Genomic DNA, 15,423 nt, shown 5'->3' with positions numbered 1-15,423 from the left:
TTGTTCACCAAAACAATTTTTATTTCCAGTGTTTAATTGGGTATGCACACAGGCATGACACAGGTTTGGATCCATGAAGTCCTCATGCAGAATTATATTCTTCTCCATAAAGAAGCCAGTTCCATCCAGGTCACTATCTACACACCTATGTTACAACATTTATATCAAATCTGGTATCTGAAGAAAAGATACACATATAATATGTTCATTTAAGTTACGTATTTTACAGAAAGATTAAAAATTCAAGTCACACAAAACTCAAAAACTGTATTAAAAGTTTGAATATAAAACTCAGAGATCCACCTGGAATGACTCAAGAATGGAAGTTCTGTATCCACCTGTGTTAAAACTGGTAAATGTAATGAAATTTGTTACCAATAAAACGCATTCGTTGACTCAATGTAAGTTGTCTAATTTTAACAATATGGCACCCTAAAAACCAAATGTATAATTTTATGATGAGGCACTTTTGTTAGTGATGAGACCAAAAGAACAGATTTGCTGCATACTAATTAATGCCAGCTACTTTCTCTGGTAATCTTGGGTGTACACTATGCAGTGAGTTGCAACAAATACCTTGCTCATTTGTATACAACTATCCAATATATTTTTAAATATATATATATATAATATATGTTCTTCTGGCTGTTGTAATGCACTGTAAAGCTATTTCACAGTGCAAAGTGATGAAACCAGCCCAAATGAAGGCTGCATAATAACAATTCTGGTACAAGAAAAATATTTACAGGGTTACTAGATGGTGTAACAGTAGCTTGTATTCGCTAGAGTGGAAGTACCCCCAGTTTAAAGACAGGGATGGCACTGTGCTTTAGTGCCTGGGGTTTCGGACAGTTTATGAGGTTGGGCAGCCGCTGCAGAACCAGCATGGTGGATCGTGTTCTGGAAGCTTTCTCCATTTATTTGGTCAGGTGACTCCGGCGGTGTGGAAAGAAGGGCCCTGTCAGCTGAAGCCAAGGTGCTGGAAGGACCGACTGCGTGGGGCTGAAAGGACAGAGGTGGGTCAGCGGTGGGTATTTCTAACGTGCCAGCGCGCTCGGGCTGCGGGTCCCCCGCGTCGGCTGCACTGGTGCGCGAGCGCTCCCTGGCGAGCCAGTCCGAGATGGACAGGTCCTGGGCTGAGCACTTGGGCTTCAACCGATTCACAGCCGAAAGTTCGCCCTCTCTCTCCCCGCTCTGCTCCTGCGCTTTCCAAAAATTCAAAACACTGATTTCGGCAGCATCTCTGTGCCCTCCTAGTGTGTGTCTCCGTTTGATGTTTTTCCTTTTGGCAGGATCCGCGTTGGGTTTTTGATTCCCTACCCCAAACATGTCATCTGCTGGTGCTCTGGACCTCAGTTTTAACCGATCAGCTATTTTCGTTTTCCAGGTGGGTTCCTGCTTCTCGGGTTCGCTCCTGGTTGGGGCTGTCAGTAAACTCCCTGTCGATTTTCCTTTTTTCATAACATCAAACACTTTGGCGATGGAAGGCGTTTCCTTCTCATTCTTGGCATCTCCCAGGCTCCCACTGTCAGACTTGAATCGAGCCGACTTCTTCCTGGACAGGGTATCACATTCAATTAGTTTATGGGAACTAAAGAGCTGCCTCCGGCTTTCTAAACTCGGTGTTAAACTTCCCTCCGTACAACTGACTTCACTGCCTTCGGAGTTTCTCCGGCTTGTCTTGGCGGCTTCTTGTAGTTTTCCTCGTAAAAGCCTCTCCGAGGTCAGAGCTGTGGGGAAAACGGGGAAATCGCTCTCGCTGTCTGTCTCCACTGGCCGCCCCTCGCTGACCAGCTCACTCCTCTCGTCGTCGGCTTCGTCCCCCCTACTCTCGGCCACCGACTGCACCTCGGGGCTCAGCCGGCTGGAGTCCAGGTGGGACCAGTAGGGCACGGGTGATGCTGTGGCATCATCGGAGGTGATGGTGATGACGGTGGCCAAGAACTCGCTGGGTTTCGCGTCGGGGCTGGTGGATTTCTTCGTGGGAAACCTTGCCAGGGAAGCCTGGGAGCAAGTGCTAAGCAAAGCACCAGAGTCGGACCCTGTCTCTTCAAAGAAGGAGGACTTTGGTGCCACGAGGGGCTTGGGGCTCTCCCTCAGGACGGTGAGGCGACGGCTTGGAGTGGGCGACTTTGAGCAGGACGGGGCCGAGGGCTCCCCGGCCGGCGCGCTCTCTCTCTGCCCGGCGCCCTGATCCTCTTTAGCGGCGCTGGTGTCCTTCTTGGTGTTAGTCTCTTTGGAAGTGATGACCCTTTGCTTTCTGCCCACTGTTTCGCTCTCTTTTTTGGACTCTTCTTTAATATCGTTGGGACACTGCTCTGCATTTTCTTTCTTAAAAAATACATTGTCCAGTTCATCTTCTGAGCTGCTGGGCTGGGCTTTCTCTTTTGGCTTTTTCCTCTTGCGACTGGCGGCTGCGAAGATGGAGGATACAAGCAGGTCCCTGCTATACTGATCTTTTCCAGATCCCCAAGAACCCTGTGAAGCAGAGAAAGGAGACTTGGAACACAAGAATATTCCTGAGTTCATTTTCTTGACCTTTTTTCTTCCTTTTTTTCCTTTTAGGGCCAGACCTGTGGCATATGGAAGTTCCAAGGCTACAGGTTGAATGGGAGCTACAGCTGCAGGCCTACACCACAGCCAGAGCAAAGAGATCCGAGGCTCGGAGCAGCATCTGGAACCTATGCCATACCTTGTGGCAATGCCAGATCCCTAACCCATTAAGCGAGGCCAGGGATCGAACCTGCATCCTCATGGATACTAGTCGGATTCTTAACCTGCTGAGCCATAATGGGAACTCCTGAGATAATTTTCTGAAACAGTTTGCCCCAAAATATTTTTTTAACTACTAAAGCTAGGTATAACAGAATGTGGTTTTTTTAAGACCTCCTTTTAATTTGTACCTGAGATAACTATTTATCAGCCAAGTCACAGCTCTGGCTTTCAGGGATACATTTTGTGCTGGGAGTCCTCCGCTCTCATTCTTTTTTCTTATTTTTGATCTTTTTAGGGCCGAACCTGCGGCATGTGGAGGTTCCCAGGCTAGGGGTCGAATCAAAGCTGTGGCCACCAGCCTACGCCAGAGGCATAGCAATGCTGGATCCGAGCCGCATCTGCAACCCACACCACAACTCATGGCAACGCTCGATCCTTAACCCACTGAGCGAGGCCAGGGATTGAACCCATAACCTCATGATTCCTAGTACTCCTTTTTTTTTTTTCCATTCTTCACTTCCCTGAATCTATGGAGCAACCCTGCCTCTGCAATGTTCCGAGGCTCCTGTGGCTCTTTCATCCGGAACACAGGTTTCATGAGTCAACACACCGACATGTGAATATAAGATTCTTATACTGGATATTAACATTATATGACTGACTTCAATTTTCCAGTCACAGATATCTCACAGAAGAGACACTGTCGCAGACATGTGCATCAAGGTAAGGGAACTCTTGGGTTTCCCATTAATTCAGAGTGGCTGGGTCTTCAGAGACTGGCCTTATGTAAATCAGGTTGGTCATGTGTTTGCTGATTTCAAGTAACAGCAAAATCAGAAGTTCACAAAACATAAGGTGAATTAAAGACTTTAAATTCTGGAGTTTCTGCTGTGGTGCAATGGGGTTGGCGGTGTCTCCACAGCGCCAGGAAGCAGGTTCAATCCCTGGCCTGGTGCAGTGGATTAAAGGATCTGGCACTGCTACAACTACGGCAGAAGTCATAGCTGTAGCTTAGATTCAAACCCTGGCCCAAGAACTTCCATATTCCATGGGTGTGGCCATAAAACTTAAAAAATATATATATATTTATATATACATCAAGATTTACCAACTGATAAATCTAGGGCAAAAGGTTTGGGTGCTACTGCTCTAGTAGCTTCTCTGTACAATTAAAATTTTTCAAAAGAAAATGGTGTAAAAAGATGGTAAAAATCACAGTATATGTTATGGTGGATGATAGCACATTAAAGTATTGTGTAATGTTTCCTGCAAGAAACTAATGTTTAACACATGTAAAACTCATGTCTCATTTCCAAATCAAACAATGTTTTTTTTTAAACTGTTGTTGGTTGGTTTTGGCAGCGCCCATGACATACAGAATCTCCTAGGCTGGGAAGTGAGCTTAAGCCACAGCAGTGACAACACTGGATCCTTAACAGCTAGGCCACCAGGGAACTCCTAGAACAATATTTTAAGAAATTTACTGAAGATTCCAGACAAGATGGCAGAGCGAAAGGACTCGAGGACTCCTCGTCTCATGAAAACAACAAAATTACAACTGCTGAACAACTATCAACAAAATAGACTGGAAACTACCAAAAAAAGACGAAGAAGAAGCCACAGGAGATGGAAGAAGGGGTGCTTTCACAATATAAGAAATCCGATATCTTCCAGGTAGGCAAACTGGAAAATAACTATATCACGGAGGCTCTCTCATAGGAGTGAGTTCTGAGCCCCATGTCAGGCTCCCCAGCCTGGGGGGAGCATTAGGAGGAAGAGCCCCTAGAGCATTTGGTGTTGAGGGTCAGTGGGGCTTGAGCACAGGAGCTCCACCGGGGGCAACAAAAACTCTACTCATGGTGGGCGCATGTAGGGGTTCATGTGCAATGGATCCCAGGCAAAGCAGGGATTCCATAAGAATCTGAGTCAGAGCTACCTGTGGCTCTTGGAGGGTCTCCTGGAAAAGCAGGGGGCAGCTGTGCCTCACTTTGAGGGAAGGGCATTGGAGGCAGAGGTCCCAGGAAATAATTGTCAGCACGAACTCCCCTGAAGGCAGCCATTCTGGAAAATTCTGGCCCACCCCATGAGGGCTGAGAAGCCCCAGGTCAAACAACAAACAGGGTAGGAACACAGCAACACCCACCAGGAAACAGGCTGCCTAAAGTCCTCCCAGGCAGAGTTGCCTCTAATCACACTCAGAGACAAAGCCCCACCCACCAGAGGGACAAGACTCAGCTCCCTATCAGTGGACAGGCACCAGTCCCTTCCATCAGGAAGCCTGCTGCAAGCTCCTGTATCAACTTCACCCACAAAGGGACAGACATGAGAAGCAAGAGAGGCTACAACTCTGTAGCCTGCAAAAAGGAGATCACACAGAAAACCAGACAAAATGAAACAGCAGAAAAACATGAAAAAAAAAAAAGGAATAAGACAAACTGCCAGAAGTGAAGTGGAGGTAAGCAACCTACATAAAAAAGAGTTTAGAGTGATGATAGTAAGAATGATCCAAGATCTCAGGGAAAAACTAGCGATAAGAACATATCAATAATTACCTTAAAGGTAAGTGGACTAAATGCTCCAACCAAAAGACGTAGACTGGCTGAATAGATACAGAAACAAGGCCATATATATTTTGTCTACAAGAGATCCACTTCCGTTCTAGGGACACATAGAAACTAAAAGTGAGAGGACAGAAGAAGATATCCTACGCAAATGAAAATCAAAAGCAAGCTGGAGTAGCAATACTCATATTGGACCGAACAGAATTTAAAATAAAGATGGGTACAGGAGAAAAAGAACACTATATAATGATCAAAGGATCAATCCAAGAAAAGACATAACAATTGTAAATATATATGAACCCAACATAGGAGCATCTCAATATATAAGGCAACTGCTGACATAAAAGGAGAAACTGTCAATAGCACCAAAACAGTGGGGGATTTAACACCGCACTTAGAGCAATGGACAGATCAACCAGACAGAAAATCAACAAGGAAACACAGGCCTTAAATGAAGCATTAGACCAGATGGACCTAATAAATATTTATAGAACATTCGATCCGAAAGCAGGAGAATACACATTCTTCTCAAGCGCACACAGGACATTATCTAGGGTAGATCACATTCTGGGCCAGAAGTCAGGCCTCCATAAATTTAAGAAAAGTGAAATGATATCAAGCATCTTCTCTGGCCACAATGTGGTAAGACCAGAAGTCAACGACAAGAAAAAAAACTGCAAAAAATACAAACACATGAAGACTAAAACAATATGCTACCAAACAACCAAGGGATCACTGAGGAAATCAAACAATACCTAGAGACAAATGAACACACAAACAATCCAAAACCTATGGAATGCAGCCAAAGGGCAAACAAATTATAGCAAAAAGCTCACCTCAGGAAACAAGAAAAATCTCAAACAAGCTAATCTTACCCCTAACTCAACTAGAGAAAGAACAAACAAAACCCAAAGGTAGTAGAAGGAAAAAATTTACAAAGATCAGGGGAGAAATAAATGAAATAGAGATGAAGAAAACAACAGGAAAAGATCAATGAAACTAAAAGCTGGTATGTTGCAAAAATTGATAACAAAAACAAAATGGCTACACCCTTAGCCAGACTCACCAAGAAAAAGAGGGCTCAAGTCAATAAAATGAGAAATGAAAAAGAAGTTAGAACAGATGTCACAGAAACACAAAGGATCATAAGAAACTACTACAAGCAACTATATGCCAATAAAATGGACAACCTAGAAGAAATGGACAAATTCTTAGAAAGGTACAATCTTCCAAGACGGAACCAGGAAGAAATAGAAAAGATGAAAGGACCAATCGCAAGTACTGAAATTGAAACTGTTTGGAGTTCCCATTGTCTGGCAGGAATGAACCCGACTAATATCCAGGAGGACACAGGTTTGATCCCCGACCCTACTCAGTGGGTTAAGGATCCAATGCTGCCATGAGCTGCGGTGTAGGTCCGAAGACGCAGCTCAGATCCCCACATTGCTGTGGCGTAGGCTGGCAGCTATAGCTCCAATTAGACCCTAGCCTGGGAACTTCCATGTGTTGTGAGTGCAGCCCTTTTTAGACCAAAAAAAAAAAAGAAAAAGAAATTGAAACTGTGATTAAAAAACTTGCAACAAACAAAATTCCAGGACCAGGTGGCTTCACAGGTGTGTTATGTCAAGCATTTAGAGACGAGATATAACATCTATCCTTCCAAAACCATTCTGAAAAAAAAACGCAGAGGAAGGAACACTCTGAAACTCATTCTGATACCAAAACCAGGAATAGATACCACAAAAAATAAAGTCACATATCACTGTGCAAAAAATCCTCAACAAAGTAACAGCAAACTAAACCTAACAATACATTAAAAAGATCATACACCATAATCAAGTGGCGTTTATTACACAGGTGCAGGGATTCTTCAATATCTGGAAATCAATCACTATGAACCACTACACTAACAAAATGAAGAAGAAAAATGATACAATCATGTCAATAGATGCAGGAAAAGCTTTTGACAAAAATCCAAGCTATGATAAAAACCCTCAAAGTGGGCATAAAGGGGCCCTACCTCAACATAATAAAGGCCATATATGATAAACCCACAGCTAACATCATTCTAAACAGTAAATAGCTGAAAGAATTTCCCCTAAAATCAAGAACAAAACAAGGATGTCCACTCCCTCGACTTTTATTCACTATAGTTTTGCAAGTCCTAGCCCACGGCAATCAGAGAAAAAGTAAAAGGAACTCAAAATGGAAGAGAAGTTAAATTGTTGCTGTTCGCAAATGACATAACACTAAACATAGAAAATCCTAAAAACACTATCAGAAAAGTCTAGAACTAATCAATGAATTTGGTAACAATGCAGGGTACAAAATTAATACACAGAAACCTCTCAGACTTCGATACACTAACAACAAAACATCAGAAAGAGAAATTAAAGAAATAATCCCATTCATGATTGCATCAAAAAGAATAAAATCTCTAGGAATTCACCTATCTAAACAGACAAGAGATTTACACTCTGAAAACTCTAATCAATGATAACATAAACAGATGGAAAGCTATACCATGCTCTTGGATTGGAAGAATCAGTATTGTCAAAATGACTATACTACCCAAGGCAATCTACAGATCCATTGCAAACTCTGTCAAATTACCAATGGCATTTTTCACAGAATTAGAACAAAAAAATTTGAAATTTGTATTGAAACACAAAAGACCCCAAATAGCCAAAGCAATCCTGAGAAAGAAAAATGAACCTGGAGGATTTGGGCTCCCTGACATCAGACTATACTACAAAGCTATGGTCATCAAAACAGTATGGTACTGGCACCAAAAAACCCAGAAATATAGATTAATGGAACAGGAAAGAAAACCCAGAAACAAACCCACACACCTATGATCAATTTGTGACAAAAGCGGCAAGAACATACAATAGAGAAAAGAAAGTCTTTTCAATACATGGTGCTGGGAAAATTGGACAGCTACGTGTAAAATAATGAAATGAGGACACTCTAACACCATACACAAAAATAAACTCAAAATGGATTAAAGACCTAAATATAATACTAGATGATATAAACTTCTCAGAGGAAAACAGAGGCTGAACACTCTCTGGCATAAACCACAGCAGTGTCTTTTCAGATCCACTTCCTAGAGTAATGAAAACAGAAAAAAAAAAACCAATAAACAAATGAGACCTAACTGAACTTAAAAGCTTTTGTACAGCAAAGGAAACCATAAACAAAACAGAAAAACCAACCCACAGAATGGGAGAAGATATCTGCAAATGAAGTGACTTACAAGGGATTAATCTCCAAAATATACCAACAAATCGTGCAGCTCAATACCAAAAAGACAACCAACCCAACCAAAAAACAGGCAGAAGATCTAAAGAGACATTTCTCCAAAGAAGACATACAGATGCCCAAAAAAACATAGAAAGAAGCTCAACATTGTTAATTATTAGAGAAATACAAATCAAAACCACCTTATACCACCCAGAATGGATATCATCAAAGTCTACAAACAACAAATGCTAGAAAGTGTGTGGAGAAAAGGGAACCCTCTTACCCTGTTGGTGGGAATATTAATTGGTACAACTACTATGGAAAACAGTATGGAGGTTCCTCGAAAAACTAAAAATAGATCTACCATATGATCCAGCAATCCCACTCCTGGGCTATACCCAGAGAAAACCATAATTCAAATAGATACATGCACCCCAGTGTTGACTGAGAAACTATTTACAATAGCTAAGACTTGGAAGCAATCTAAATGTCCATCGACAGAGGAATGGACAACCTAAATGTCCATCAACAGAGGAATGAATAAAGAAGACGTGGTTCACATATACAATGGAATATTACTCAGCCATAGAAAAGAATGAAATAATGCCATTTTCAGCAACATGGATGAACCTAGAGATTATCATAGTAAGTGAAGTTAGTCATTCAGTGAAAGACAAACATCCTTACATGAGGAATCTAAAAAAGGAGTTCCCCTTGTGGCTCAGTGGTAACAAACCTAACCAGTATCCATGAGGACATGGGTTCGATCTCTGGCCTTGCTCAGTGGGTTAAGGATCTGGCATTGCTGTGAGCTGTGGTGTAGGTTTGCAGCTACAGCTCCAATTCGATCCCTTGCCTGGGAACTTCCATATGCCACAGGTGTGGCTCCCCCAAAAAGAATGAGGAGTAAAAAAGCCTACTTCTTTGTGTTATGCTAAGCTATGCTATGCTGAGATAAGCCCAATATCCCAACTCAGCAGTATTCTTCTATCATATCCTATTTTAAGTATTCATGTTTCCTTTTATAAGACAAGGAACAAGGGTGCATCTACATACAAATTATATCAGCCATCCAACTATAATGGAAAAAATTAAAAATTTAAAAAAACAACACACAATCAGCCACAAAGCAATCCCCCGCTACAGTATTTCCAAGTTGTACAAAACAATTTACCTTAGATTTTGTTGAGTCACTAGTAGCTGAATCTGTGGGAAGTTAAATTAAACATGGTCAGTATTGGTCAGATTCTTTACTGCTTTCAACAGACAACGCAAAACTTATGGAAAAGACAGGCACAGAACAAAATGTGAAAGCCAAACTCAAAAACAATAGACCACAGTGGATAGTCAGAGCTCACAAAGATGCAAGCTGCACCACAGAAAGCCACCGCCATGAAAGGATGCTGTGAATTGTAGGCAGAATCAGCTCAATGATAGGGATGGCAAAGGAGCCCTGTACTAAACAAAACAGAAACACTAGTGTTTATTCAATTTGCTCAGTATTAAGTCTAGCAATAAAGCAGCTCGAAGACCTTTTGCAGAATTGCACTCTGTACCACATCCTGTATCTGAAACTGATACACAATGTAGAACTTTTTAAGATTGTTGGCTGCCCTCGCTACAAATTGAGACACTCAGAATTGGGTGCATTTAAGTTGGTTTTTGTCAGACTGTCCATCTTCAATTTCAGAAGCATACAATGTATGCAATATGGATGCATTAGGAGAACCCGGCTTCTAGGTCACTTTGGTTTTTATGTGTTAAATGATGATCTGTGTGCTGAGGACCCGAGTTTCACATCTGTGCAGTCAGGGATCCTTTTGTCTAGTTAAATTGCTACCAGTTTTGCAGTTATCTATTTAACATTAAATGCTATTATGGAAATGGAAAAATGGAGAGCATCATTTTACTGTCGGGCAAAAACTCAGATTATACAAGTATAAAGAGGGTAGGAAGGGGCTAGCACTCTTCAGGATCACCCAATTTTGCAATTTTCTCTTTCAACTTTGGGGAAATGGATTTTTCCAAGTTAATGAGCTGAGCCCCATGCCACGCCCCTTTCAACACATGGCTCGATGCTGTATGACTTTAAGAACTGGTAGACCATACCATGCTATTTCTCCTCACGGTCTGCTTCAGAAATAACAAGAAACAGCAGAGAAACTTTTAAGAAAGTAGTAGTGATCTGTTTACAATAATCGTAAGAGAAAATGTACACCACAGATCAACTCCGTTGGCATTTACAAGAATCGGGGGTTTCTGCAGACAAGGCAGCTACAGTGTGGACAGCAGTCATCCTTCTTCCTACAGCTCCAGCTGTCCAGCAGGGCCACCACAGAATCCACTAGCGACATTACCGTGTGATAGACTCCTCCCATCTCGCCTGTTCAACACCAGTATAGATTTGCCTGTGTCAGTAAGTGCTGAAAACAACCCTTTAGCGCTACAACAAGAACTAGAGACAAAGGGAGAACACGGTATAAAACATGCCAGGTTAGTGCAACAGTTTGGCAGGAGAAAAAATTGCAGCGAAAGAGTCTATAAAAACTAATACTTCCCCGAACGTTAGGGTGGCGAGAGAGAAACAGAAGAAAATGTCAGAGAGGTTGACTTTTTACGGTGACATCGGTAGTGACCAATAATACACTGTATTTATGGGTGGGAAGGGTGCCCGGGAGCATATCAGATATTGAACTTGCTGCTTTTTCAACTGAACATCCAGCCTCAAGAGCGAGAACTACTCATACAGTCTAGATCACACTTTCTGCCATCACAGCAACCACACACCCAGTAGCGTGTATCTGTTTTACCTTGTGATGACTATTACATGGAAACTGTGAATTTAAAAAAAAAAAAAAAAAAAAAAAAAAAGAACAAAACAGTGGTTTGCATGCTCATTTTCCCTCCAATTTCCTTTCTGACAAGCATTACAACTCCATGCACTGCCAATGGCATTATAGTCACTGGAAGATAATTCAGATTAATCGGAAAAGGAAGATCACATTTTTCATTAGTGGAAAGGGGAAAAAAAAAAAAAGAAAAGGAAAAAAATCATAGTGAATTGTTACTTATGATTTGCTCTTTCATGTTAGAACTTAGCTGTTAACCTAGAGATCAGTTCTACCCAGGCAAGCGTTACCTGATACATCTCCGGGGGGCACTCCTGTCCTTCCAATGTTGGTGAGTAAATGATCTATGTTGGGCACTGGCTGGGAGTCTACTGTGCTTTCCTCCTGCACTGTTGTCTATGGTTAATAAACAAAGATCTCTTCATCATCTCTTCAAAGATATTTTCTTTAAAATTCAAACAACATTTAGTAAAGAGACACATTACTGAGTGGAGGACAACGTGCTTCATTTTTTCATACTGTTTGCATGTCATTAATTACCAAACAAGCATCAGACTTGGAGTTTCATGAGCTCAGAAACGGAGGTGCCATGGACCTGCTTCCGGGGTGCAAAGCAGACGCTAGCGCACAAAGCAGGAAGTTGGCACTGCTGTAGGGTCAGGATCTCGTGTGTCCCAAATGATAGTAACAGAGACGAACACTGACCAACGATACTTACAAGAGGTTCTTCAGCACCTTCTTCTGTGAAAAACCAGTCATGCTAAAATTTAAAATAAAAAAGGTGAAAAAGAGAAAGTAAATAACCCCCTAAAGAGATCTATATTTTGGAGGATAGTATAGGAAAAAAGGTAATTTTCTTAGGAAAAAAAACAAAACAGCAACCAAATTCTGTCCTACCAAGTATCAGTGGCTCATAAAAAAGGATTTTCTCAACAAGATGAAGCCTGGACTTACATGCTGGATAAGTGTCTCCACGATCTTGTACTGGTCGGGCATATGAGTGACCATGTGGGTCATGTTATCCTCGGATGTTCTCACCAGAGTCGGGCCGAACACTATGGCAAGGTTTCTTGGTTCCATCTGAAACAAACGATCCATTAGAAAACATAACAACTTTATTTTTTGGCCGTAACTGTGGCATGCGGAGGTTCTGGGACCAGGGATCAAACCCACACCACTACAGCGATCCAAACCACAGCAGTGACAATGCTGGATCCTTAATCCACTGAGCTACCAGGGAATACCCACTTCTCTTAAGAAAGGTGGCTTAAATTCCCCCTGCATGTTCAGCATTTTATTTCTGAAAGAGTTGATGAAAAAGAATTCAAGAGTTCCCGTCGTGGCTCAGAGGAAACGAATCTGACTAGTAACCACAAGGACGCAGTTCTATCCCTGGCCTCACTCAAGTGTATTAAGGATGTGGTGTTGCCATGAGCTGTGGCGTAGGTTGCAGACACGGCTTGGATCTGGTGTTGCCATGGCTCTGGCATCGGTCGGCAGCTACAGCTCTGATTCGACCCCTAGCCTGGGAACCTCTAACATGCCATGGGTTCGGCCCTAAAAACACCAAAAAAAAAAAAAACAAACCCAAAACGAAACAAAAAACAAAACAAAAACCCCCTCCCAAACCCCAAAAGGATTCAAAGAATGGTTGACTCAATGTGTTTTAAAAAAATTATGCTTCCCCGTTAGGATTTCCATAAACCTATCTATATGTAAATGCTCTTTCTTGCTTTAATGACAACATACAATACTTAATCGGCATTCATTTTTTTCTGGGAACTCTTTGACTGAAAGCAATTGACCTGGTTCAAAACTACATTTACCAGAGCTCGATTAACTGGCAAAAATATTAAAATCAAGGGGAATAAAACTCACCAAAGAAGAGGGAAACCCTCTCCCTTCAAATACTAAGAAAATGGAGAAAGACACATAAAATTTTCCAAATTTGCCTGAGTAGTACATTAAGAATACTAGTATGCAAAAACTTAATGTCTGAAAATACTTTTTTTCTGGCCGCACCTGCAGCATGTGGAAGTTGCCAGGAACGGGACTGAACCCTCATCACAGAACTGACCCAAGCCACAGCAGTGACAACTCGATGTCCTTAACTTGCTGAGCCACAAGGGAACTCTGTCTACTCTATTCTCTGTATCTATGTATAGTTTTCGTTTGTTTTTTTGGTTCATTTTGTGTGTGTGTATATTTTATTCCACATGAGTGAAATCATATGACATTTGTCAAAAAGCCATTTCTTTAAGTCAAAACTTAACATGGAAAAACTAAACACAGAGCATTAGATAATACTGAGAATATGTTTTGGTGTGTATGATAAAGGTAATATGGTGGTGTTATCAACACCCCCCCCAAAAAAGAAAAAAGGTCTTATCTACTTAAACCTAAACAGAGCAAAACAAAAAAAGAAAATGTCTATTATTTTTCACTGTATACCAGTTACTATATTTTTATTGCTGTTTTGTGCAAATATTACCCATCCAAAATATCAATATACAGTAAAAAAATAAAAGAAGAAAAATTTCTGACTTTTTCATTTTTCTTGCTGGATAAATGTAAAAAACAATGTCTTTAAAAAACAAGAACTGGAAGATCCTGCTGGGGTGCAGTGGGTTAAAGATATGATGTTGCGACTGTGGTGTAGGTTGCAGCTGTGGTTCAGATTCAATCCCTGACCTGGGAATGTCCATATGCCATGGGTTAGGTCGTATGAAATATAAAACAAACAAACAAGAACAAAAGGATGGATATTCTGGGGATCTCCTGCTTTTAAGGGTGCTCTCTAGAGGGACTTATCACCAATATGATGTGTTTTAGAGCTGTGCTGTAATTATGACCTATTTTTGACTATTTGGCAGGTCACGGTGAAGCATGGCTTTTCAGCTAAAGCCAGTGAAAGTACAGTACCTCAATAATCAGTTTACATACCTTATTTTTTTCTGAATTTTCTGCCACTGTCTTCAGATGAGCCGAAAGAAACTTGAGTGTCTCATAATGATGTTCAGGCAAATCGTGAATCTGAAACATATTATTTTCATGATGGATTTAAATGCTGAACTTTTGTTGTACCTCCAACAATATAAAATAATACCTACTAGTCTTTTCAATGTTTTCAGACGATCTAGAGGATCTTCCTTACGATTGGCTTCAATGAAGTCGGCATATTTATCTGACAACAGTAACAACAAAAAAACACGTTCATCTTAAATTGTTTAGGTGAGCTGTAATCTAGTTTTAAGGTTCAAATTCTAACCACAATTAAAAAAAAAAAAAAAAAGTAGAGACGATCCCAAATAGCCTTTGAAATTTTTTCTCTAAAACTGCTAGTTTATAATCAATCTCTAAGTCTTATCAAATAAAGGAAATTACCTAAAACATAAGTTCTCTGAGGGTACTTCCTATCCTTACACAGTGTGTCCACTTTGTCCCCTGACTGCAACATCTACTATAGGGTCTCATATAAGGTCAAATAGTTGGCTTGGCTGAAATAATGTTTTTCTACTAATTGTACCACATTATATTTGAAAGCTTTTCACTGAGAACAATAATAACTTTTTTTTTTTTTGCTTTTTAGGGCCACACCCGTGGCATATGGAAGTTCCCAGGCTAGGAGTCGAATCAGAGCTATACCACAGCCACAGAAACGCAATACCTGAGCTCTATCTGTGACCTATACCACAGCTCACAGCAACGCCAGATCCTTAACCCACTGAGCAAGGCCAGGAATCGAACCTGCATCCTCAAGGATCCTAGTCGGGTTCGTTACCACTGAGTCACGATGGGAACTCCAATAACATTTTTAACTTGGCTATCAACATGAATGAACACATTAAATTCATAATTTTACTGAACTTAATTTTTTATAAATTCTATTTTTCATTGAACTGTATCAGGAAGGAAAAAAAACCCAAATGACAAAAGTAGTCCATAATTGAAGCTCTCTTGTGGCGAAGAAGGTTAAGCATCTGGTATTGTCATTGCATCACTGGAGCGGCCCAGGTCACTGCCGTAGCACAGGTTCGATCCCTGGCCCAGGA

The 15,423-nt window shown here is 41.2% G+C and overlaps 1 protein-coding gene across 5 annotated transcripts in view; it reads right to left on the bottom strand.

Annotated features, from left to right (window-relative positions):
* The window catches only part of ARHGAP21 (Rho GTPase activating protein 21), a 141,596-nt gene continuing 126,173 nt past the window's right edge, over positions 1-15,423 (bottom strand). For all 5 annotated transcript variants that reach the window (XM_047755607.1, XM_047755609.1, XM_047755610.1 and 2 more), the window contains 7 exons: positions 14,482-14,555; positions 14,315-14,404; positions 12,326-12,451; positions 12,090-12,131; positions 11,662-11,767; positions 9,697-9,728; positions 1-2,478 (listed from right to left, as the gene is read on the bottom strand). In XM_047755607.1, coding sequence (XP_047611563.1) covers positions 805-2,478; positions 9,697-9,728; positions 11,662-11,767; positions 12,090-12,131; positions 12,326-12,451; positions 14,315-14,404; positions 14,482-14,555 — 2,144 coding nt within the window. In that variant the 3' untranslated portion in view covers positions 1-804. The remainder of the gene's footprint in view (positions 2,479-9,696; positions 9,729-11,661; positions 11,768-12,089; positions 12,132-12,325; positions 12,452-14,314; positions 14,405-14,481; positions 14,556-15,423) is intronic.

The sequence above is a fragment of the Phacochoerus africanus genome, chromosome 12 (genome assembly GCF_016906955.1).
Source record: "Phacochoerus africanus isolate WHEZ1 chromosome 12, ROS_Pafr_v1, whole genome shotgun sequence".
In the NCBI taxonomy this organism is placed as follows: Eukaryota; Metazoa; Chordata; class Mammalia; order Artiodactyla; family Suidae; genus Phacochoerus; species Phacochoerus africanus.
The sequence above is the reverse complement of the archived record's forward strand: the minus strand, read 5'-3'. Positions and strand labels throughout refer to the sequence as shown.